This window comes from Martes martes, assembly GCF_963455335.1.
Source record: "Martes martes genome assembly, chromosome: 9".
In the NCBI taxonomy this organism is placed as follows: domain Eukaryota; kingdom Metazoa; phylum Chordata; class Mammalia; order Carnivora; family Mustelidae; genus Martes; species Martes martes.
The window spans coordinates 11,370,954-11,395,101 of record NC_137896.1 but is presented as its reverse complement, the minus strand read 5'-3'; the positions used below and the strand labels follow the sequence as shown (position 1 = coordinate 11,395,101).

Here is a 24,148-nt window from a genome sequence, read left to right as displayed (position 1 = left end):
GAATGTATTCAAAGCTGTTCATTCAGACTGCACCTAAGTCAACAGAAGCCTCCATTTCAGTAACGGGCACAGCTGCATGATTGGAATATGGTTCAGACTCATCGTGTGTATTTGCTTACAGAAATCTAATTCTAATCTAATGTAAACCAAATCTCCAAGCTAAGGTTGTTAGGTTACAAAAGCCAAGTGCAGAACGATGTGCCGTGCTTTGTTTGTTTGTTTGTTTTTTTAAAGGGTTATACATTGCAGTGCATAGCTTACCTGTGGAAGGACTCAGGAAGCTGTTGACAGCTACCTCTGGGGAAGAAAACTTCAAGTTAAACCTTTTTATACAAAAAACTCTTTTTACCTTGAGTAAAAATGACTCACCAGCTAAATAAAAACCCCATACCACAGAAACAGGATTGGCCTCCTTGTAGGCAGAGCCTCCATTCCCATCCTCACTGTCTCAAGCCGGCCGAGCTGCTTCTAACAGTTGATGACAAATGTGGACCACTGATTTTCTCAATCATTGTTTTTATTAATTGGCTTTATAGGCTAAAGTGCATAGTAAAGACAAAAAAGGATATGCATACATAGGAAAAGGACATTTTTCTCACCAACATTAGAAAGACCTGAGATGCCTAAGTGTCTGTTCTAGGAACAATGGACTGAGGGAAAATGTATGCAGGCAGCAGGCCTGGGGGCTGGCTTCTGGCATGGGTCTGGGGCCTGCAGAAGCTGCTGGCATGCTAACCCTGCCCAGGCAAAAGCTGTAATAGTGTTGGGACAAAGGGTCACACTTTGGATAGCTGCTGCTGGTACCAAATATAAGTTTCATTCCATTCAGGGCCCTGGGGAACCAGCACTGCTACGGAATGTCTCCTGCAGACAAAGAAACCTCCACCATCCCAAAGTGCCAGTCACAGGAGAGGGTATGGGGGGGAATCACTCCTTAAGTTAGCCTGGGCCCACTGCTGTGGGTAGCCATGCCTTTCCCACTCTCAGTGAATATGTAACTGGGTCAGGGTTAGTCACTGAAGTCTTTGTCTTATCACATGCCTCCATCTCCGGGAGTGAGGGTGCCCAAGGAAGAGGGTGGGAGGGATTTTTGTGCTCCTTGAAAGGATAAGCAGTTCATAAACAACTCCTCTGGACCTCTGTTTATTAGAATTAAAGTTAGTCTACAAGTTAGGGCTGGCAATTAGAATTGAGTCTGCTTCACTGAGTTCGTACTCTGTGCCCCCGGAGCACTGCAGAAAAAACATCTGACTGAGTCAGGACCCAGAGATACCGGTAGGTAGCCCAAGGTGGAAGCCCCAAACGTGCTCCAGGGAGCCCTTCCACTAACTTGCAGGAGAAAAAGAGAAGAAATCTGTTAACTTCGCTCTCAGTTCTGGAGGTAAAGTGCTTATTCTAGCGCAGGGGAAATCTAGAAACAAATGTGGGCAACCCCTAAAAGTGGATCCTTAAATAGGTGCTAAGACTAAAGGACAATAATAAAAAACAAACTTCGGTTCCTTCATAATGGAGCCGATCCCAGCCCGGAGGTGGCTAGGCACAAGGCAGCAGTGCGCCATCTTCCTACATCATCCTCTGGATCTCCTCAAAGTTCATCAGGTTGTTGGCCGTGTCTGACCAGGCTGCATGCTGGGCTCCATCCATCTCAGAAGCAAGCTGATTGCTCCTTTCCAGGGTATGATTTATGCCCCCAATCACCTCCTTACAGTCAGGACACGTGCCCCTCTGCATGGCTCCCCCACAATCGCTAATCACGTAGATGTGGCCATTGGGGCACTTGAACCAGTGGCCACGAGGAAAACCCATAGCACTGACTATCTGCACTCGTTCTTCCTCTGAGATGCCCAGGCCAGAGCAAGGAAGGATGTTTTTCAGAGCTTCCATCTTTTTCTGCACAAGCTGTTCATCCTCTTGGGTGAACTTACATGTTTTCTCAAGGATCTTCCGGACACTGTAGACCTCTTCCGCTGTGCTACCTTTCATCTTCCCCTCTGCTATCTTGCAGCGGGACAGGAGGTTGACCAGGTATGTGAGCCTCTGGATTTCACTTTGGAGGTCATCCAGTTCCTGCCTGGTAAAGCTCAAACGCTTCTTGGCTAGCCACTTATGGATCTGTTCTAGTCGAATCCCCACTCTCTCCTGCTCTGAGACCTTCACCTTTTTCAGAGAATCCCACAGGCCAGCCAAGTGGTCATAGAAGCTGATGTAATTCTCGACAAGGCCCAGGTCCTTCACGGACAGATTTTTCTGGTCCAGCTTCTCCTTCAACATCACAAAATCTTCAGGAAGCAGCTGATGGAGGAGGCTCTTGCTTTCCAGAAGGGCCTTAAGTCGTTCCTGGCTGGTTGCAATTTCCCCTGCTGAGCCCTGAATCTTTTCCTTGACAATTTCAATCTCTTCTAGCCGCTGTTTGATGCTGGTTCCGTACCGCAGGTTTTTACGGATGGGCACCTGGCAGATAGGGCACACCTTCAACCTGATGGCAACTTCGTCATCCTTCTGCTCATTCATGTAGCGGTCCAGGGCTTGCACCTCAAAGATGTGGCTGCAGTCTTCTAGCTGCACAAAGCGGGCGTCAGGCTCATCCTCAAAGCCGAAGAAGATCTGGGTGACTTCTTCCTGGTGGCACACCCGGCACTTCTTGGGGCATGGCTCCCCACACAAACCAATGCAGGGGTGGCCACAAGCCAGCAGCTTAGTACAAGGCACGTAGCACGGGGGTCGGTTGCAGGGTTCAGAGCAGAGTTTGGTGCACTGGTAGTGCTGGCAGCGCCAGACACAGGGTTCCACGCAGGGGCTGCACAGTTCCCCACACTTCTTCTTGCACTGGCTGTGGACACAGCGGTTCTGGCAGGTCCGCTGGCAGGGTGGGCACTCGCCGATGCATGGCTCCTGGCACTTGTGTGAGCAGATGAGCAGGCGCTGGCAGGGCTGCTGACAGCGCTCGTGAAAGCGCCCTTCGAAGCAGCTGTGGCAGGAGCCAGGACAAGGATGCCCGCAGTCCAAGACAGTGCCACACTTGGTGGTGCATTTGACTGGCAGGTCATACCTGAGGTCTTGCACATTACCACATTTTACCTGCTGGCTGTGCCCACACTTGAGTTTCACGGTGACCATTTCCGAACATAACCGCACACAGTCTTCACCACAGGGGTGGGTGCACCTGTGCCCGCATTTCAGAACCTTGGGGCAAGGCTCTTGGCAGCAAAAATCTGACTCGGGCATGGAACAAGGAACCATCTGTTCATGGCCGCACCGAAGAATGATTTTGCGCACCTTTACCTGACAAGGCTGACACTCCTGGAAGCAAACCAGAGGGCACCGGTGCCCATCCTGGCAGATGACCTTCTGGCATGGCTTCATACACTGGAACTCCTTATGTGAGGAATCATAGGGGTGGCAGGCACGGGTGCAGACGTGCCCACAGCCCAGCCGGAACTCACAGGGTAGGCTGCAGCCTCCTTCGGGCACCTTTTGGAAATCAGAAGCTTTGGATACCAAGGTGTGGGTGTCGGGATGGTTCTGGCAGCAGAGTCGGAGTGTGCGGCCTATCTGATTGTTCTCTCGAAGAGTATGGATGATCTTGCTCCACAAGGGGACCTTGGCCAGCATCTGCATGTTTCCAATGCAGTACATCCCCTTCTTGGCACGGGACAAGGCCACACAGATGCGGTTGGATATCTGGAGAAAACCCACCTTGCCTTCCTCGTTGCTCCGCACTAATGAGAGGAGGATGATGTCATTCTCTTCTCCTTGGTATTTGTCAACCACATGGACCTTGACCCCAGCAAATGTCTTGGCTGGCATGAGTTTGCGCAAACAGAAGAGCTGCCCAGTATAGGTGGTGAGGATGGTGATCTGGGAGGGCAGGTACTCCTGGCACAGGAAGTACTTGCACAGTTCTACCACAAAGCGAGCCTCATGCTGGTTCTGGTGGCTTTTGCCTTCTTGGATTTCCTGTTCAGGAAAGTTGTGTTCCACAAAGAAAAGGTTGGAAGAGACCCCCTAGAAAGTACAATACATGATATGTTAGGAGGCTCACTTGTGCAGTTTTTTCTATCTTCACATGTACTGGCCATTGACCCTATTCCAGGGAGAGACCGTGCAAGGCTTTCTGTATACTTTGTACCACAACCTTTAATTTTGGAGTCAGTCAGCATGTGCTTTTGGGACCATGGTAAGTAGGGAAATGGATAAAGAACTTGCCTATTTTAGTTTTCAATACATTTGTTTGATATAAATATTTAAAACAGCCATCCACAATCCAACTATTATAGTCCAGGAAACAGGCAGCAGCTATGATGATGAAGATGTTGAGAGAGGAGCTAACTTACATCACTCCACTGTGCTGACCGCTTTACACACATTATCTCCCTCAAAACAACGAGATGAGGCGGCTCCCGTTATTCTCACTCTACAGAAGATCCTGACATTCGGAAATGGTATTATTTGCTGAAAAGTTACAAAGCTACTAAGTGGCAGAGCTGGGATTCAACACCCACGTCTGTCTCAACTTCTGTATTATTTCTCCCCTTAATAACAAGCTTTTAAGAAAGGTACCTCTAGGGGTGCCTGGGTGGCTCAGTGGGTAGAGTCTCTGCCTTCGGCTCGGGTCATGATCTCAGGGTCCTAGGACCAAGCCCCACATCAGGCTCTCCGCTTGGCGGGGAGCCTGCTTCCCCCTCTCTCTCTGCCTGCCTCTCTGCCTACTTGTGATCTCTCTCTGTCAAATCAAATAAAATAAAATCTTTAAAAAAAATTAAAAAAAAAATTTTTTTAAAAGGTGCCTCTAGGGGTGCCTGGGTGGCTCAGTCAGTTAAGTGTCTGCCTTGGCTCGGGTCATAATCCCAGTCCCGCATTAGGCTCCCTGCTCAGCAGAGAGCCTGCTTCTCTCTCTTCCTCTCCCCCTGCTCATGCTCATGCTCTCACTCTCTCAAATAAAATCTTAAGAAAAACAAACAAACAAAAAGCTGACTCTAGTCCCTTCTGAAAACCCTTTTCCATCCTAAGGAAATACAGGCCTCTAGGTTGTTGACAGCATCACATAAACATCAGGTAGGGCAGACTCACCTTTATCTTCTCATATTTGAGAACAGAGGGATGATTCTCCAGATCTTGGTAAATGTAAGGGGTCAAAAGCCGGGCAATTTCAGGGCGCATGCGGTGCTGAAACAAGAATGTATGTCATTAGAAACGCGGCCAGAGAACAGTTTTCCAAAGACTAGGCTGCTGGTGGAAAATCTGGAGATAACATGAAAAGAATAGAGAGAAAAAAAAAGAGAATACAATCAGCTCCTTTGTCCAACACAAATTAACGCTGGGCGATCTCGTGGTATTTTGAAACAGAAAAGCAAAGTCTGACAGTCACCACATTACTAAATCAGTTTTACTTATTTATTTATTTACTTACTTATTTACTTATTTAATTTTTAGACCAGTTTTATTTTATTTTATTTATTTTTTTAAACCAGTTTTATTTTTATGAGACCTTTCTTACTGGCAGTTGGCAGGCTCCCAGGAGACTTCTCCTGGACATTTGGTAGATAATAATAGAAGTCCAGCTTCTCACCTGGTAATTCAGACGGACAAAGGGAATGTTTACTTTCACCAGCCGTTCAAAGAGGGAAACCTCAAGGTTGAAATTCTTGGCTAGATCATACACATTGGCACTGGGGCGCAGCTGAGAAAAGAAACAAGTCTGAGAACTCTGTATTGACATATTTTATCCATCCATCTACCCACTGACCCACTCACCCATCAAAATGCTTTTTAAGGGGCAGATGGGTGGCTCAGTTATTAAGTGTCTACCTTTGGCTTAAGTCACGATCCCAGAGTCCTGGGATTGAGCCCCAAGTTGGGCTCCCTGCTCAGTGGGAAGCCTACTTCTACCTCTCACAAATCCCCTGCTTGTGTTTCTCTCTCACTGTCTCTCTGTCAAATAAATAAAATCTTTAAAAAAACACCAAAAAAAAGTTTTTTAAGTGCCTTATATGTGCCAGGCACTGCTCTAAGTACTAACAAGCTAAGGATAAAGAGCCAAAAGGGCCAAAAAGGCAAGAAATAAGGGTGATGGGACAGAGTGCCCAGGGGTGGGAGTTCCTTTAAATAGGCCTCTCTGAAGAGTGACCTCTGAGTTGATGCCAGCATGGAGGAAGCTGCCTATCATGTGGAAAGCAAGCCATGAGAGGAAGTGGGAAGGAGGGCAGCAGTGGGAACACAGTGGGCAAATGAGATGGTGATAGGAGGAGAAGTCAGAGAAGCAGGCTGAACCTGAGAATATTTGCTTTTGTAGGCCACTTTAAGAAACCTGATTTTTTTTTTATTAAAGATTTTATCCATTTATTTGACAGACAGAGATCCCAAGCAGGCAGAGAGGCAGGCAGAGAAGCGGGGGGGGGGGGGGGGGGGGAAGCAGGCTCCCTGCTGAGCAGAGAGCCCGATGTGGGATCATGACCTCAGCTGAAGGCAGAAACCCGCTGAGCCACCCAGGTGCCCCAAGAAACCTGATTTTTATATGAAGTCAATGGAAAATCACTGGAGGGTCTTAAGATGTAGAGTTACATGATCTGATTAACTTTTTTTTTTTTTTTAAATTCGCTGGCTCCTTCATAAAGAATGGATTAGAGGAAGACAAAAATGGAAGTAGGGGGATAAGGAGCATACTGTTTGAACAGTCCACTTAGAAGGCCACTGTAGATTATAAATGTAGCAAAGGGAACAGATAAAATGAATGACACTACCTCTGAAATACACCCCAAATCTAAGAGCACTTGCTGTTAAACTGAATGTGGAAGGTGAGGGGAAGAATCACAGAAAGCTACAAAGCTTGAGGACTGGTGAAGCAGAGAGGCCAGTGTCTCCCATCTGAGTGCACCCCTTAGTCCTCTCTCTCCATCTTCTAGGGGTTCCTGCCCTACCTGCTGGTGGTCCCCAATCAGAATGAGGTGCTGGCAAGCTTTGCTCAGCGTAGCAATGGTGTGGGCCTCAAGGACTTCAGCAGCCTCTTCCACAATGACGATCCGAGGCTCTACCTTCTGCAGAATCTGACGGTATTTGGCAGCACCTGGAGTCGAGAGAGAGGAGGCTCCCTGAGCTCAGGCACTGGACCCTGTGACAACTGAGCCCTCCCATCTACCCAGGCCTGTGCTGACCACTGAATGAGAGAACAAGGGCTGCTGGATGGTCTCCAGAGCATCACACCCATGTTGGTCATTGTTGGGGTTCCAAATGCAGCAGGAGCCAAGCGGGAACATTTCACCATCAGTTTCCTAAACGCAGCTTGCTTTAGGAGCTTCTTGTGGCCTTTCCCTCTAACCTGCTACAGGAGCTCCTCTTTACCTGTCCTAGATAGTCTGACAGGAGCCTGGCACTAGGAGTGAACAGCTGGGTCAGGTCAAGTTCCCCATGCCTTCTCACCTGTGGTTGTCATTCCTACAACCTGGGCATCTTTCAGGATGTGCAGGTCTTCCTGGAGCCTCAGCTCCGCCATCCTCTCTGCTGACGTGCGGTACTGGCGCTCATAGTTGAGGATCTTTCGGCGGGTGTCGGCCTGGTACATCTGTAGCCACAGCCTGGAGCATGTGAAGAAGCGGAGAGAGGAAGATGTGTGCTCTTTGAGAAGGTGGAGGAACCCCCTTCAATGTGTATGAAGTGGAACCTAGACTGCTGAGGAGCTTATAGACCACAGAGAGAGAGAGGAAGGAGAGACCCAGGTTTACAGGGACCCAAGAGTCCAACAACCCAACAGAAAGATGTGCAGAGACATGTACATAGGTGACCAGGAGCTAAGGAGGGGAGTAGGATAAAGAACAGACGTTAACTACTGAGGAGAGAGTAAGGGACTTCAAAAAGCTTCCAAGAATTTCTCTCAAATTCTCCCTGCCCCATCCCTACTTGAGTCCCTCCCCCTAATTCTTCAGTCTTGGTTTACAAGTAAAACAGATTGTGTCACTAACTACTCTGCTGTAAAATGTTCCAACGGCTTTTCAATACACTTCGAAAAGTGGCTTCTGATAATCCAGGCTCCTCATCTTTGCCCCATGAGGCCCCGTGGCCAGGGCCCTGCCCACCTCTCTGACCTCGCTTTCCATTTCTCTGAGCCACAGCCATGCTGGCTGCCTTCTTTCCATTTCTCAAATGGCCATATTACTTCCCAGGTCAACGCCTTATGCATATGGTCCCCATGACTTCATCTGTTCCCCATTCCCTGCTGGCCTTGCTAATGTCTACTAATCCCTCAGATCTTGCCTCCAATGTCACTCTCCTAGATACCTCAGACCAGCTCAGACCCCATGTTAATATTCTTAGTACTCCTTGCTCCTTTCTTTGTTAGTGTTCATGACCACTTGTAACTACTTGTGCAACTAATTTGTCTCCCTGGACAACTTTAAGCTCCATAAGGGTAGAGCTGAGTGTATGTTTTATCCCATGGCCATGACCCCAGCACTCAGCTCAGTGGCACATGCAACCAATCATCAGTTAACACTGTTGGAAGTCATGGTGAAGCAATGGGGGGTTATGTTCCAGAACAGTAAAAGAACCCTTTGGGGAAATTACATGAGCTGGTTGGGGGAGGGCGTGGGGAGTGGGCATAATACCTATATAGCTGCCATCGAGAATTCAGGTCCAGCTGCCAAACATCCTGGATTTTATTGGCCTCAGCCTCAGTCATGGTGTTCAGTTTGCGAAGTTCAACCTTCACTTTCTTCTTCATTTTCTTTTTCTGGCTGCGCTGGGTCTATGGACATCAATACCAGCCAGGGTTACCATATGAGCAGAGGTGGGCCCAATTCTAAGACCAAGGTGGGGGCCAGAGCACATTAAAAAAGGAGGCGTCCCTCGGAAGAACTTAGAATGTCTCGCACTCTCCCAACACGTACTCCAGTGCAGAGTGGCTAAACGAGGGCTCTGGAGACAGTCTGCCTAGGTTCAAAGCCCCATCTACCTCTTACTACGCTGTGGGCCCTAGAGTATGTTATTTGGCCTCTGTGTACCTCAGCATCCCTTCTATAAAATGAGAATAATAATGGTACATCTTCGCAGGGCTGTTGAACTGACTGAAGGAATAAGTACATGGAAAGCACTTTGGAATGCTGCTGACGATAGGTACCACTGACTGTCTGTTGACCACGTTCTATTTCTCATTCCTAAAACACTCGTCATGAAAGTAGCAGACATGAATCTTTCTTGTCAAATGCCGTACAGGGCCTGCTAAGATGGACTTAACACCATCAAAGTACCGTCAACAAGTAGGTGAAAGGCACCATTTAGTAGAAAGTGCTCTCCCTGGCTCTGTACTAAGACTGAGGCCATGAGCCTTTAGAAGGATTGGCACAGAAGATGGCTGTCACAGTGTTCCTTATCCCCCCACTTCAAAACCAAACAACTCCTCCTAAGGCCATGTGGCAGAGAGACGCCCAATCCAAAATTCCATGTACTGGGATCAGACTTCATCCATCACGTACAGTGATGCTGACCTGAACTAGAAGATTAGGTTCAAAGCTAGCAGACCAGTGAAAACTATATCCAAAGTTGCCTTTGAAGGTCCCTTAAATCATCAGTGGAGGTCAGAAAATGTCATTTTGAGTATCCAGTCCTCTACTGTCATAGCAAAGCATGGTAAATTCTGAGGACGAACTGGGTTCTACCAAAGGAAGTACCAGAGGGAAAGTCTAGGTGTTCACACACCATTCTGGCTTAAAGAGAAACATCAAATTCCAGGGTGAATGAAGGATGAGATTCCATCCAGCCTGTACAGCTTGCTTCATTCTGCTTTACTTGAATTCTCTGAAGTCTTACTGTGTTGTTCATAGGCTCATTTGTACTCGAGAAGATAATATCCACAAAAGCACCAACCACTGAGATCCTAAGTGTCTGATCTGACCCACACGTGAAGTATTTTTCCCAAAGTTCAAGAGAAGCATTGGCTTCCTGTTTTTCTAGGTTGGAATTTCTTGACAAGGCCCCTCTGAAACACCAGAATTTTTATACTCTTGGGAACTGGATCCACCTTATACTATGGTTAGGCTGTAAAAGGGGGAAATTAAGTTAACTGTGAGGACAAGGTGAATAAACTGCTGTAACAGAAGTAGGTGAAAATGAGAGGTTGCAGTTCTAATCAGAACAGACGTTCTCAGGCCTGTTTCAGAGGAGTTTAACCCCCGCCCACCTGGCAGGAGTAACTGAACTCCCATTCCCCATTCTGTTAGGGATTCCAGAGGACACGAGCAAGTGAGTTTACCTCCCACTCTCCTGCAGCTTGCTCCTGCCCAGCTGTTGTTCCGGGGCCATAGTTGTCTAGCCTCATGGCCAGAAGCACTTTAGCCAACTCGTGGACTGCCCCACTCTCTTCCTTCTTCCGCCGCCGGGGCCTCACCACCTCTTCCTCCTCAATCACCCGGTCTGCTTGAATTAGGTCAGCCTCCTCTGCAATCTCTATCAATGAACCCTCCTCTTCCCCTTCTTCTTCTTCCTCTTCCCCTTCTGCCTGGGCTAGGAGGAAAGCAGGCAGGACAATGGTGAAACGCTTGAAGCCAAGAAATAGCAGAAGGCACTAAGAGGAGCTCAGATGCATGGAGACATTCTCAAGGGCGTTAAGTGGTTACCTCTAGCTGGTGAAACTGGGAGAAATCAGGGAGGGAGAATTAGGTACTTTTTCATGGTATTTTTAAATAAATGTATCCCCCCCCTTTTTTAAGACTTTATTTACTTACTTAAGAGTGAGTGAGAGAGAGAAGGAGCAGGGGGAGGGACAGAAGGAGAGGGAGAAGCAGATTCCCTATTGAGCAAGAAGCTGGACATGGGGCTCGATCCCAGGACTCTGGGATCATGATCTGAGCTGAAGGCAGAGGCTTAACTGACTAAGCCACCCAGGCACCCCAAAATGTATTCCTTTTAAAGAAAAATTTTACTTATGTCAAATATACAAAAGAGAGGTATGCAATGTAAATGGACAATTTAAAAGATAATAAAATTTGATAAAATGAACATCCAGGTACCTCATACCCAATTTAAGAAAAATCAGCCATTTCCTGAAGACCCTTGTGGGCCTGTCTAACCTGAATTTTACTGCTCCTATCTTGCCCCCCACCTTTCTTTTAAAATAACTTCACCACATTTATAATGTATACACACCTCTAAACAAAACATCCTCTAGTTTTGGCTTTTTTTCCCTCTTTTCTTTTTTTTTTTTTTAACTTTTTTGAGCTCTATACCAAAGGAATAATAATATCGTATATATTTTCCCACAGCTTGCAAGATTTCCATTCAGCCTGTTTTTGAGACAGACTCATACGTTGCCATATACACTGTGACTCACTCCTTTTCACTGTTGTACAGTGTTTTATGATCTAAATGGATAGTACTTCATCCATCCATTGTATAAATGTTGATGAACATTTGAGTTCTTTCTATTTGAGTTTTTCTATTATTATGAAGTGGTTGTGCCAATTAATATCCCCATTAGCAGAGTTCCCACTGCTCTATATTCTCGTCAGTGTGGGGTTACAGCAAACTTAAATTTTTGCCAATCTGGTGTATAACAGCATCTTATTGTGGTTTTAGTTCCTCTTATTTCTAATGTGCATTCTTTGTTTACTGACCGTCAGAATTTCCTATTTTGTAAAAACGAAACCTTGCCATTTCCAATGATGTGGATGGAACTAGAGGGTATTATGCTAAATGAAATAAGTCAATCAGAGAAAAAAAATTATCCTATGATCTCTCTGATATGAGGAATTTGAGAGGCAGGTTGGGCGGTCGTGAGGAGTAGGGAGGGAAAAAATGAAACAAGATGGGTTCGGGAGGGAGACAAACCATAAGACACTCTTAATCTCAGGAAACAAACTGAGGGTTGCTGGGGGGTGGGGGGGATAAGGTGGCTGGGTGATGGACATTGGGGAGGGTATGTGCTAAGGTGAGTGCTGTGAACTGTGTAAGACTGATGACTGATGATTCACAGACCTGTACCCCTGAAGCAAATACATATAATGTATTAACATACAATGTTAATTTGAAAAAATTAAAAAAAAAAAAAAAAGAATGTCCTATCTTGTGATGTGCGAGTAAAGTATGTTTTCTCTATTTTCCTATCAAGCTATTACTTACCCCTCCCTGACTGCTGATAGCTCTTTATACATCCTAGGTATTACTTTTGAGTTTTACTCTCTGGTCTTTACCATATTGCACCTTAAGACGTGGTTCTAGGTAGATATGCACTCTTACCTGCATTTTCAGGTCCCACTGGAGCAACATTTTGGGTGAAGGAACCGACACCCAGGCCCAGCCATTCCAGCATCATGGATTGCTTCCAGACCTGGAAGCAAATCCAGTCGCTATCCTGAGGAAGGAATAATTATCAGTCACGAGAATTCTATGACAGAGTAAAGGAAAGGTTTCTGTGAAGGACCAAAAGTAGTTCCCTTAAAATTTAGAGGCTATAGTTTGGAAACCCTTGGGCAACTGGATCATTAAACACGTCTTGCCTAAAATTTAAAAATAAAAATTTCCTCTCTAGATAAAATCAGGACCTATGGCAGCAATGAGCCTGTACTAGAAAATGGCAACAAATGGCCAGAAGTGGGCTGCCACCGCTTCTTTTCCAGTCTGCCAAGCCCTCTCTTCCCAGTGTCTCATATCTAGCCTGCTTTAGTCATTTATGGATCCTGACTGACCCTTTCAGGCTTCTGGGTTTGTATCCCTAGGTCACAAAATCACTGATAAGAGAGTTACCATTTCACTGGGTTCCTGACCAGCCAATTTACAGAAATCACATCAGTTATTTCTTAGAATACCCCTTGAATGCAGGCGTTATTATTACCCATTTAACTGCTGAGAGACCTGAGGGTCACACAGGAGGCACAAGGTCAATCTGTATGACTTAGGTGTGCTGACTTCAAGGCTCTCTAGATGTGCTATGTTGCCTTGTTATGATTTTGTTTTACTTAACAATCACTTAGAGCACACTAATTATGTTAAGTGGTTTACAAATATTAACTTGCTTATCCAAATAACGTTCCCGTAAGAATTACACTGATCTCTAAGAAACCGCCATTTTTGCAAGTCAAATTTACAAATATTAGCAATTTCATACGGCTCAACTTAATGTTATTATCATCCCCACTCTATAAAAGAGGAAACAGGCACAGAAAAATTAAGTAAGCTGCCTAGAGCAAAACAAGAATTCATATCCAGCAAGCCAGCTCTGAAGTCTTGCTCCTGACTACTATACTCAGCCACCTCTCCTCATGAAAAAGTACTTCTCACATTATGGCAGCATCAGATCATCAAAACAGCTAATGCTCTGTATTGCTGCTTCTGCTGGAGACTCGCTCCAAGTACTGAGGCAAGAGAGATGCTTAGAACCCACAGGATGACCCCTACCTGTGCTGGCCCATTCATCAGGCTTTTCCAATGCTGGGGAGAGATGTATTTCTCCAGGTGCTGTTCCCGTAATACACCGCGCATGGTGCACTCCAGGGTCTGGGCCCCTTCGTGCAGCTCTTGCTCTGACTCTTTCATTTGTGTCACAATCTGCCAAGAACAGAGAGAAAGAAATGAGGAAGAAGCACCATCATCCCCTAACTCAGTTCCTATAGTGAGAGAAAACAAAGCTAAGACAGGAACAGCAAGAAGAGAGAATGAATCAAAAGACCAGTCAACAAACCAACTCCCAACCACATTATTGTGGCCTCAAAACCAAAGGATTACTATCTAAAATGTCTAAAAGACTCTTAACAATCAGTAAGAAAAGGAAATCACTAATACAACAGAAAAACAGGCCAAGGATACTGTTGCAGACACTTCTTTTTCTTGGTAATAGGAACTGAGAGTTTTGTTGGGCTACACCGCTGTCCAGCTAGAAGATGGGGGGTAAGCAAGGGCTGCTGGTGGTTTGGGGAAGTGGCCTTAAAAGGTCCTGGCAGGGGTTATTGGGGGGGGTTGGGGGGCTTTCTGTCCTTTTTCCACCTTGACTATGAGGGCAAAGGTCACACCACGGGACCAGCAGAGTAGACTGTCGGAAGGAACCTTTGTCCTTCACCACTCTGCGGCATGCCTCCCTATCATCTCTGGACTTCGTACCCGGGCAGACATTGCTCTCTAGCACATTTCCACCTTGAACTATCTCAGATAGCCCAAGCCAGAACTCACACTCATGTAGGCCCTCCGGAGGTGCATGGGGAGGCTACGGCGGAACTCCCGCTTATTCCTCAGCTCCCTCAGGGTGAACTGCTTCAGGATTTCACTGTTGCTCCTTCCACCTACCCGAACGATGCTGGTCTTCTGACACTTGTAGATGCCTGTGGGGCAAGGCAGAACACAGCAGAGGTGAGACAAGCTATACTGGATTCTCTCAGGGGAGACCTCTGTGTGTTTGGGATGTTGTTGCAGCTGCTCCCTTAGGAAACAAACTGGGGCCTACAGGACTCTACCCCAGAGATGAAATGACCTGCAGAGAAGTAGTGTTGTGCTTAAGGACACAGGGTTTAGAATCAGACAACGGGGGACCCAAAGCTTGATTTCACCACTGTGGCTATGTAAACTACGGCAAGTTTCTTGCGCTCCAGTCCTTCATCTGTGACTTGAAGACAAGAAATACTTTCCTTACAGGGTACGGTCTGGACAAATGAGAGCGCAGCTGTATAGCTCCCAGGCAGGTCCTGGCACAAGGTAAGCACTTAGCAAATGTTCTCTATTATTCACGCTACAGGCTGTCGCTGATTGGTCACCATGCGCCAGGCATGTGCTAGGTTCTTAAAATACAGAAGGTAAAACACAGACTCAGTTCTTAATTTGTTCTCATGTCTCACAGTCTGGCAGAGAAGATTACGCATTACACAGTTTATCATAATAGCAGTAAGTACAGTAAAGACTATAAGCCCACGATGCTATAAGTACCTAGTTCAGGTGGGGTAGTGATCCAATTCTTGAGGATCTAATATTTAAACAGATCCCAAGAATAAAAAAGATTTACTCTAGGTTAAAGGAAGATATAGATTGGAAAATAATATTATAAGCAAAATGAAAAACATGTACTTATTCATTCATTAATGCAATTAGTATTTTTTTGAGTACCGAGTACGTGCCAGAATCTGTGAATATATCAAGAAACGGGAACAATCTCACAGTGTTTAAAGTCTAGGGTAAAAACACATACAATAAATTGCTACATACATATTAAGTTTCTGAAGAAAAAATACAAAAGGAGACTTAACCTTGCCTGGGGGCCACTGGGAAAGTCTAGAGAGAAATTTTAAGGTGACAAATGAAGAATGAGTTGGAGCCAACCAGGCTAGATGAGGTCACCATGGTGAGAGAGGAAAAGAGAAAAAGTGAGGGGGGAATAGCATGGTCCAAGGGAGAAGCTGGAGGAATTGAAGACAACCGGTGTTGCTGGACTTAGGGAGAACAAGGGAAGAGGTAGGAGATCATGTTCAGAGTTAGGCTACAGCAGACCACACACAGCACTGCAGGTCATGGAAAGGACTACGGACTTAGTTCAAAGACAATAAAAAGCTACTGAAGTTGCTGATAGTTCAATTATAAATGTCTTGATAGAGGACAATTTTGCCTAGACTTACCTTCCAGAAACTGGTCCAAAGCATGATTAGTATAACACACAACTAAGATGGGGAATTTCTGGACACTAATTTGCCAGACAGGCTCATTGGTTAGAAGCGCCTGAACAATTTTTAGACCCACGTAAGTTTTGCCTAAAAAACAAGGAAAAAGAAGAGTTAAAAAAAAATTAAAAGACTTCCTAGAAGGAACAGTTAATTATTTACAGCAAATCATTATTTTAAAAAATGTGAAGTCCTACAGTGAGATGGTTTAAAATCCAAAGAGCACAAATGGGTATATTACAAAAAGCTCCCACACTCTTCTGCCCCCAGCCACCCAGTTTCTCTCTTGGAAGCAGCCAATATTACCAGTTTCTCGTGTCACTTTCTAGAATTAGTCATTCTATGGAAATGCAAACAAATAAGAATATAGTCTTCTCTAGCCTTTTTTTTTTTTTTAAATGGAAACAGTTGCAGACTATTTTCACTATTCCACATCTTGCTTTTTTCACTTAATGTACCTTGGAGATGGTTCTCTATCAGCACATAAAAAGAATCCCCCTTCCCTCTCTCTTTTTTCACAGCTCTAAGATATTTTTTCACAATTGTAAGGTATTTTTTTAGCCAGTACCCTCATGCAACAAATTATTTAGAAATGCTTTCTATGTATCACAGTAGACTTGCCTTTGTGATAGGAGGAGAAAACTCACAGAAATCAACATTGAAGTTAGAGTCATGGACTCATTAGTAAATGGCCAATAATTAATTAAGTCTATAAACAGATAAATTCTTACTCTCTCAGGCTGAGAAGGTAGCTGCTGTCTTCAAAAAACTCAGAGTAAATGAGGATGCAATATAAGATAATCAAAGACTTCAGTAAAGCAGGATAAATAACAATTTCTTCCTTCCGTTTTTCCTTCAAATAATAAGTACTGACTACCTAATATGCATCAGGCACTGGGATAGGTGCAAGAAATAAATAGTGAGCAAAAACCACCACAGTTCTTGGGGTGCCTGGGTGGCTCAGTCAGTTAAGTGTCTGCTTTCGTTCGGCTCAGGCCATGATCCCAGGGTTCTGGGATTGAGCCCTACATCAGGCTCCCTGCTCAGTGGGGAGCCTGCTTCCCCCACTCCCCCTGCTATTCTCCCGGCTTGTGCTCTCTTTCTCTGTCAAATAAATAAATAAAATCTTAAAAAAAACAAAAGTAACATAAAATCAGGGGCACCTTGATGGCTCAGTAAATTGGGCATCTGACTCGGTTCTGGCTTGGGTTCTGATCTCAGGGTTGTGGGACTGAGCCCTGAGTTGGGCTCTGTGCTTGGGGTGGAGTCTGCTTGTCCCTCTCCCTCTGCTTCTCCCACTGCTTGTTCTCTCTCTAAAATAAATAAGCTTTATTAAAAATGAAAAAATATCAAATAAAAATTAATATAGCCTTTGATGAAGCAAAGGTCATGCATCTGCCTAAGTCTGACCCCATGGTGTCTTCTCTAACCTTGTGATTTTGATTACTATGCATACCAATGGATGCCCACTGGAAAGTCACCATGAACAGCTACTTCATATATAAGTCTAATGCCCATTTTAGGAGAATGTCTTTAATCAAGATACTCTAGAAACCTACAGTCAAGCCTCTCTTGCCTATCTCATAGGCAAATGTCATATGCTCTGAAAATTTCTTACCTGTTCCAGGAGGTCCTTGAATAATAGCCAGTTCCCTTGTGAGAGCAAATTGCAAGGCTTCCATTTGGGAGTCATCCAGCTTCAAGGCTTCTTTTGAGGGCCACTGACTGGGGTCTAAGACGTTCACTCGGGGATGTCTCAAGCCCTCAGCATTCCTCAGAGATTCTCCAGTGGCCGAGGGATTCTTTATTAGGGGAGTGAAATCATATCTGCCCCCCATTAGCAAGTACCGTGGCTCCTTCACATAAGAGTCACACTCCACAATGTTCCTCTGGAAGGGAACGTCTTCCTCCTGGACCTCCTGGAGTCCTTCCAGGACATGCCTATAGGCCTCAAAGTATGCAGTTGTCTCCACCATGAGGAAAGAGTCTGAGGGCTGGACCTCTGCTAGCAACTGTTGGCTCTGCTCATTGAAGGACAGCTGGACAATTCCTCGGCAGAGATCTTCCTGCTCCCGGTTAGACACAGTGGCAAAAAGAAATGTTTCAAAGTTGTCCTTGGACATGCACACCAAAGATCCATAGAGCAATCGCTTGGAATTCTGCCAGCGAACAAACTTGAGCGGTTTTGTGTCAAACTGCACCTTATAGACAATGCCTGATGATGAGCACACAGGGGTGATAATCCTGGTATCAAAGTAGATTCGGATGTCATCAAACTTTCTCTTCCTCAGGCCTTGGTCTTCAAAGCTCTGGAGAAGTTCCAAAATGCCTTCTCGTAGGGGTCTAACAAAATCTTCTCTTAAGAGTCGGAAGTGGGTATCCAGATAGATAGCAGTACTGTCATACTTTCCAGTAATGATGTTGGGACGCAGGAATGGCCTCTCATCCAAGTGCACTTCATTGTAAGTAGGGTAAATGGGCATGGTCCTGTAGCTCTCAACATGGTCTTCTGCCTCAGGCTGCACCAACGTGTAGGTGTCCACTCGTAAAGTGCCCTCTCGCCTCTTTTCCTGCAGATGTTCAATGATGGTCTGCACCTTTTCCAGGTTCTTCTCTGTCTCCTCTTCTATGTCAACCCCAGAGGCTCTCAAAGCATTCAGAGAAGCTGGCAGGAGGGAAATGAGCATGGAAGTTTCCTGCACAGAGCTGGCAGGGAAGACACTTACAAGATCCTGGAGGAGGGAGATGATGTTACTTATGTGTTCTGGATACTGGTTTCGAATATCAGGGATGGGTTCAGTGATCATCCCTACCACGTAATTTGGCAGGCAGACTTTGAGGAATTTGGAGTTCTTCAATATGCCCAGGACATGGAGAACGCTCTGGCGGTCCATTTTAGAACTGCAAGCCTTCCGAAGAACCTGGCAGATGAGCTCAAGGAAATTGGATTTCATAACAGAATGAGACAGGAGCTCTTTCAGCCCTACACTTGTGGCAAGAGTGATGACCACTTCAGAAGGGTCTTTCTGCAGAAGATTTTCTAGGAACTTGTAGCCGAGTTTCTTCACCTGCTGTGGCTGTTCTGAAGGCTTTTGGTGGGGGGTCCGCCACTGTTGGAAGTTTTCATCAGACCATGGTGGTCTGTGATTCCTTCCCTCCTGGTTGCCATTTCTCCGCCTAGCATCATTTTCCTGACCACGTCTTTGGCCTCTAGGTTCATCACTGGTGTGCCCCTCATGGTTTCTCCTTCCCTGATGTGGGTTCCTGCCCATAGCCCCAAACCTCTCTTCTCTTTGCCTTACAGGAACAGCATGGTTGGTGGCCCTAGGCTGCCTTCCCGGCTGGTTGGCTCCTCCTCTGAGAGCATTGGCTGGTGGGTTATTAGTCTGATTTCTAGCTCTTGGTGGTAATTCTCCATCCACAGGCCCTAAAGACAATGAGATATTGGGTAAGCACAAAAATGAAGGTGCAAGGAAATCTAATAGGATAATAATGGAAGACTCTCATTTTCGAAAATAAACTAAGGAACTTCAATTTTCTTTGCAGAGAAAGTTTCCTATGAAATCATGTAATAAATGTAAAACAGATTACTATGGTTGCTATATATATCATGAAAACATTGTTTTTTCAGAAGGTGCAAAAGGGAAAAAGAATAAACATTGGTTGGGGCACCTGGCTGGCTTAGTTGGAAAAGCATACAACTCTTGATCTTGGGGTCCTGAGTTCAAGCCTCATGCTGGACGTAAAGATTATTTAAATAAATAAAACTTACAAACATACAGCCTAATACATGCTAGAGAACAAATACTTGCAGTATCTCTTCTAGTCCTCATAAGCTATGATTATTTTAGAGGGTCAAAAAGATTAGCTCATTGCTTCTAGTTTTTTGCAATACCAAATGACTGCCAAAGCCTGAGTTCCAAAGCCAAACAGATCTGGTCCAAATCTTGTCCTTGATACTTCCTCACTATATAACCTTGGCCAAGTGGCATAATTTTTCTAAGCCTAAGTATCTACGTGGGTGTAAAGATTAAATATTTATAAGATGCTTAGTAGAGTACCTGGCACATAAAAGGTTCTCATTAGTGTTATTACTAGCAGCACTAGTAATACTTTTCTATTGGGAATACCCTCCTAACTTCTAGAGTCACTGGTAATACCACTAAACAATTATGTCACAGGCGACAGAGGCATCAAGTGGGATAAAAGGACAAGAGAAATGCTTCTTGAAATTTGTCCAGCATCAGATGGCAAAGTGGATGATGGGGCTTCCTTTAGCAAAATGTTTTTGAGCTAATTAGTATGTTGAAAAGGAAACTGAAAAATGAAACTGAACTTCTGTTTTAGGAAACTCAAAAACGAAACTTAAGTTTTTCCTCCCTTTTGAAGCACAAGTTCATCCACATAGCATTATCTACTGCCAATCCCAGACAAGAAGTTGTTGGGGGAGGGAGGAGATACACCCAATCCACACATGAAAGTTAACAACACCCTGTGGATGAAGCTGAACTTGTTTTCCTTAATCTGCCACATATTTCTTAAGTAACTTGGCCAACGTACCCAAGCCGTTTTTTTTCACTTCCCTTTCCTATAAAATTGATGGAGCTGACCCAACTTAGGAGAATTACTTGGAGATTTTATTTTTTATTTATTTTTTAGAAAATATTTGATTTATTCTTTTGACAGAGACATCGAGAGAGGGAATACAAGCGGGGGAGTGGGAAAGGGAGAACCAAGCTTCCTGCTGATCAGGGAGCCCGAAGTGGGGCTCGTTCCCAGGACTCTGAGGTCATGACCTAAGCCAGAGGCAAATGCTTAACGACTGAGTCACCCAGGCGCCCCATACTTGGAGATTTTAAAAACAAAATAAGATTGTATACAATGATATGAAGATAAAAATGTTATGAACACACATCACAGTCAAGATGATCACACCATTTCATGACATCAGATGCTAAATCCATTTTTGTACACTTTTTGTTTTGCACTTTGTAGAGAAAATCTTATTGTGACAACACAAAGGAACATTTGATAAAATATAAATACCGTATTACTGAAACCTAAATTCTCTAAGTGTTACTTTCTTATTTACTTTTCAAAGTCAAAGTATCAGAAGAAAGTCCTCCTTCTAATATTTTGATCTGAAAGACCTGATGTTTTAAAGAATGAAAAATTGTACTGTTTCTCATTCTTTCAACATTCATGCAGCTCATAAAATAAAATTCAACAGTTCTTTCTCATTTGTTTCACAGCTAAACTCAGGTGACATATTGCAAACTTAGGGAAAAGCAAGAATCCATTTGGTTTTGTTTTAGAAAGTTCTAAGCAAACAATTATCATAGCAGTAGTGATGCTTTCAGAACTAACTGCTTTGGTGACTAGGGTTCTAGACACATGCTATCACATACATATCCACTAACATGTATGGATGTTAAGACTCTTACATGTGACTGGGCTGATTAAAATGTGTAAAGCAACATGCGGCACCTGGGTGGCTCAGTGGCTTAAGCCTCTGCTTTCGGCTCAGGTCATGATCTCAGGGTCCTGGGATCGAGCCCCACATTGGGCTCTCTGCTCAGCAAGGAGCCTGCTTCCCTCTCTCTCTGCCTGCTGCTCTGCCTACTTGTGATCTCTCTGTCAAATAAATAAATAAAATATTAAAAAAAAAAAAGATGTGTAAAACAACATATGTAACTTTGAAGACTTGATACCAAAAATAGGGTAAATATCTCATTTCTTTATACTGATACCATCTTAAGATGATACTATTTAAATATTTGGGGGAATAGGTAAAAATACTGAAATTAATAAAGTTCTATGATAATAAAATACATGTATTCAATTATTACAATAAAATGATATTATTTGGACGAACTCATTTAAATAGGTATTAAATTTTATTAAATTAGTGTTAAATTTCAAAAACGTATTTCATCTGTTTCTTTTTGCTTTTTTTAATGATGCTACTAGAAAATTAAAAATTACATTTTTGGCTTGATTATGTTTCTATTGGGTGGTGTTGCTCTAAATCAGCGTTATTTCCAATTCAGACACCTTACACTAACTTTGTTAAAGTGAACTGTACCCATTCATCAGCTCTCTTAGGGAAAGGAGAAGGCTATTTATTTTTTTGAATCATTCATGCTATGGCTAAGGAATAAGCCATTCTTTACTGGAGAGATGCTGTCAGTCTTAGGTGGGCCCACTCATTCATACAGAACTCAATTTCCTTCCCATTAGGTAGAAAATCTTGCTCACCTCTGTGATTAGTATAGGGATTCCTTGGCCTGGCCTCCAAGCAAGGTCTTCTGTCCTCCATGTCTGAATTACATGAATTCCTTCACGTTCCCGTTACTTTCAGTTATCTGGAAATCTGCACAGATTGAGAGAGATCAGAGCCCTTGAAATACAGTATCTAGCAGAGATAGATACTAGATAACTAGAGTTAAATACGGACTTAATCATGGGTGTGAGTGTTCAACTCTGTGAATGCCCAAATATGATATAAAATGTTAAATTCACAATTTAGATGATTTCAAATTCCCCTTTCCCTTTATCCCTGCACTTCACTGGGGTAGAAGGAGTTCATCAATTCCCATTTAAAACTACTGTTTGGTTTATGCCTTTAGCCAAGTACTTAACCAGTTGCTAGGTTTCATTTTCCTCTCCCATAAAGCAGACAAATATTGTTTCCAGGACAGAAAGTAGTACATTTTTGTTAATCCAAAAACCATGTATTCACCACCCCACCCAGCATTTATATTACACAGTACTCTGTAGCTTACCGCATTCTATAGTTTGTAAATAATTAGGGAGCAGTTATCCCTTATCCCATTCTTTGGAATGCAGCCAAACTGATTAAGCCCTCTATTCTACTGAATCAAGAGAAGGAAATTACATGTTTCAATAACCAGAGGCTTAGCCTCTACAGGACGCTGTTTCCCCTGGACCAGCTAGAAATCTGTAGTTCTTTCCATCTCCTCTTTCTTCTACCTTAAAGGTTTCTGACAGTGATCCTATAAGAGGACGAGGAAGCCCCTTTAAGGGAACTTCTCAGTACAACTCACACACATCATATGAGCTGGGGCTAGGGAAAGAGTGGGTGACTCAGAGTCCTCAGCAAAGAGATTTTTGAGACTGTCCCTCTCACTGAGTTTTAAAATATTCATAGTTGGAAACTGTGAATAGATTTGGCAATATATGAGGAATAGCTTTTATCCCCATCAGAAAAAGGAGTCCGTTTCCTTCCTGCTGGGAATATTGTGGGTGAATCTCTTTCCTCATCACATCAAACCTAGCTAGCTCTCAAGTGCAGATTCAGTATTTCGGGTCTTCCCCCACCCCCACCCCCGCCCTTAATTAAAAAAAAAAAATTCTAAGGAGAAAATGCCTTCTTTCTCTTGTTGAAAAACACTGAAACAGAAACTCAGAAATTTTCAGGGGTAAAAGAAATGGGAAAAAAAAAAAAAACAAAAAAGAAAGCAAAGGGAGGAGCAAAGAGAACAGGAAATGCCATGAAATAAAGCAGACTAAAGTGGGTTTCTTTGGGAGTCAAGGCCTAAAAGGGCAAGAAGAAAATCAGTGATGGTCAAGCTGGTAGACGGGTCAAATCAGAGGAGAATGGTAATTAATTACCAAGGCGGGGGGGAGAGTGGGTGGAAGAGACTGAAATGAGAGGCCAGGGGTCCGTATGGGGGCGGAGGGGGGGTTCTGCAGGGTCCCAAGAAGGTACTAGAAAGGAGGATGGAGGAATCACGGGCACCCAGGAGCCCAGGGGGTCCTGATGGGCGTATTAGGGAGTCGAGGAGGAGTCAGGGTCGTGCGGTGGCACGAAAAAGGTGCTATGGCTAGGCTGGGCCGGGAATGGCAGAGGAGGTAGGGGAGCCTCCAGAAGAAGAGGGTCGGGCTGAATTCAGCTAGGGGGGGTCCTGAAAGTAGGGATGGGGAACGCAGGTGCTGAGGGTTAAAGCTGGGGGTGAAGGAGGCGATGGCAGGTAAAGACCGAGGAAGATGAAGGGGGCGGCTGGGGCAGAAAGTGAGGGCAGAGATGGGGGCAGAGGGCAGAACTAACTGAGGGGGTCGGAGGCAGAGGTGGCGATGGGGGCGCCAAGAGGATAACGCAGCTGTGAAGGGGGCACCCGGGACTCTGAGGTGGATGATGGGGAGACGGGGCACCGAGGGGGTGGGAGGGTACTGAGGAGGCGGCGAGGATGCTGAGGCGGGTACGGGGCGCGGGGGACTGAAGAGGGCGCCGGGGAGAAGCGGCGGCAGAGGCAGTGGCGGGCGGCGCGGGCGCCGGGGGTCGCGGCGGGCAGAAGCAGGTGCGGGGCCGGGGCGCGGGGCGGGGGTCACTCACCCGGCTCCGCACGTCTTCTCGCAGCCGCCTCTGCCGCCGCGAACGAGGCTCTGGTTCGGGCCCAGGAAGGTCCGCGGCCCCACCCGGCGCAGCGCACTTTCGGTTTCCTTTCCCCGCAGACACTGGGCGGGGCGAGGGGCCGGGCGGGCGGCCGGGAGGCGGAGAAGAAGAG

At 45.1% G+C, this 24,148-nt stretch overlaps 1 protein-coding gene across 1 annotated transcript; it reads right to left on the bottom strand.

The window, feature by feature from the left end:
* Positions 1-503: 503 nt before the first annotated feature.
* Positions 504-24,101, bottom strand: ZNFX1 (zinc finger NFX1-type containing 1). The gene is made up of 14 exons (XM_080813169.1): positions 23,977-24,101; positions 21,879-21,993; positions 17,239-19,047; positions 15,579-15,710; positions 14,149-14,297; positions 13,381-13,530; positions 12,223-12,337; positions 10,241-10,491; positions 8,598-8,737; positions 7,417-7,571; positions 6,918-7,063; positions 5,570-5,680; positions 5,071-5,166; positions 504-4,005 (listed from the first exon to the last, which is right to left on the bottom strand). The coding sequence occupies exons 2-14, from the start codon at positions 21,937-21,939 to the stop codon at positions 1,564-1,566; spliced, it is 5,757 nt and encodes a 1,918-aa protein (XP_080669295.1). The 5' UTR covers positions 21,940-21,993; positions 23,977-24,101; the 3' UTR covers positions 504-1,563.
* Positions 24,102-24,148: the final 47 nt, after the last annotated feature.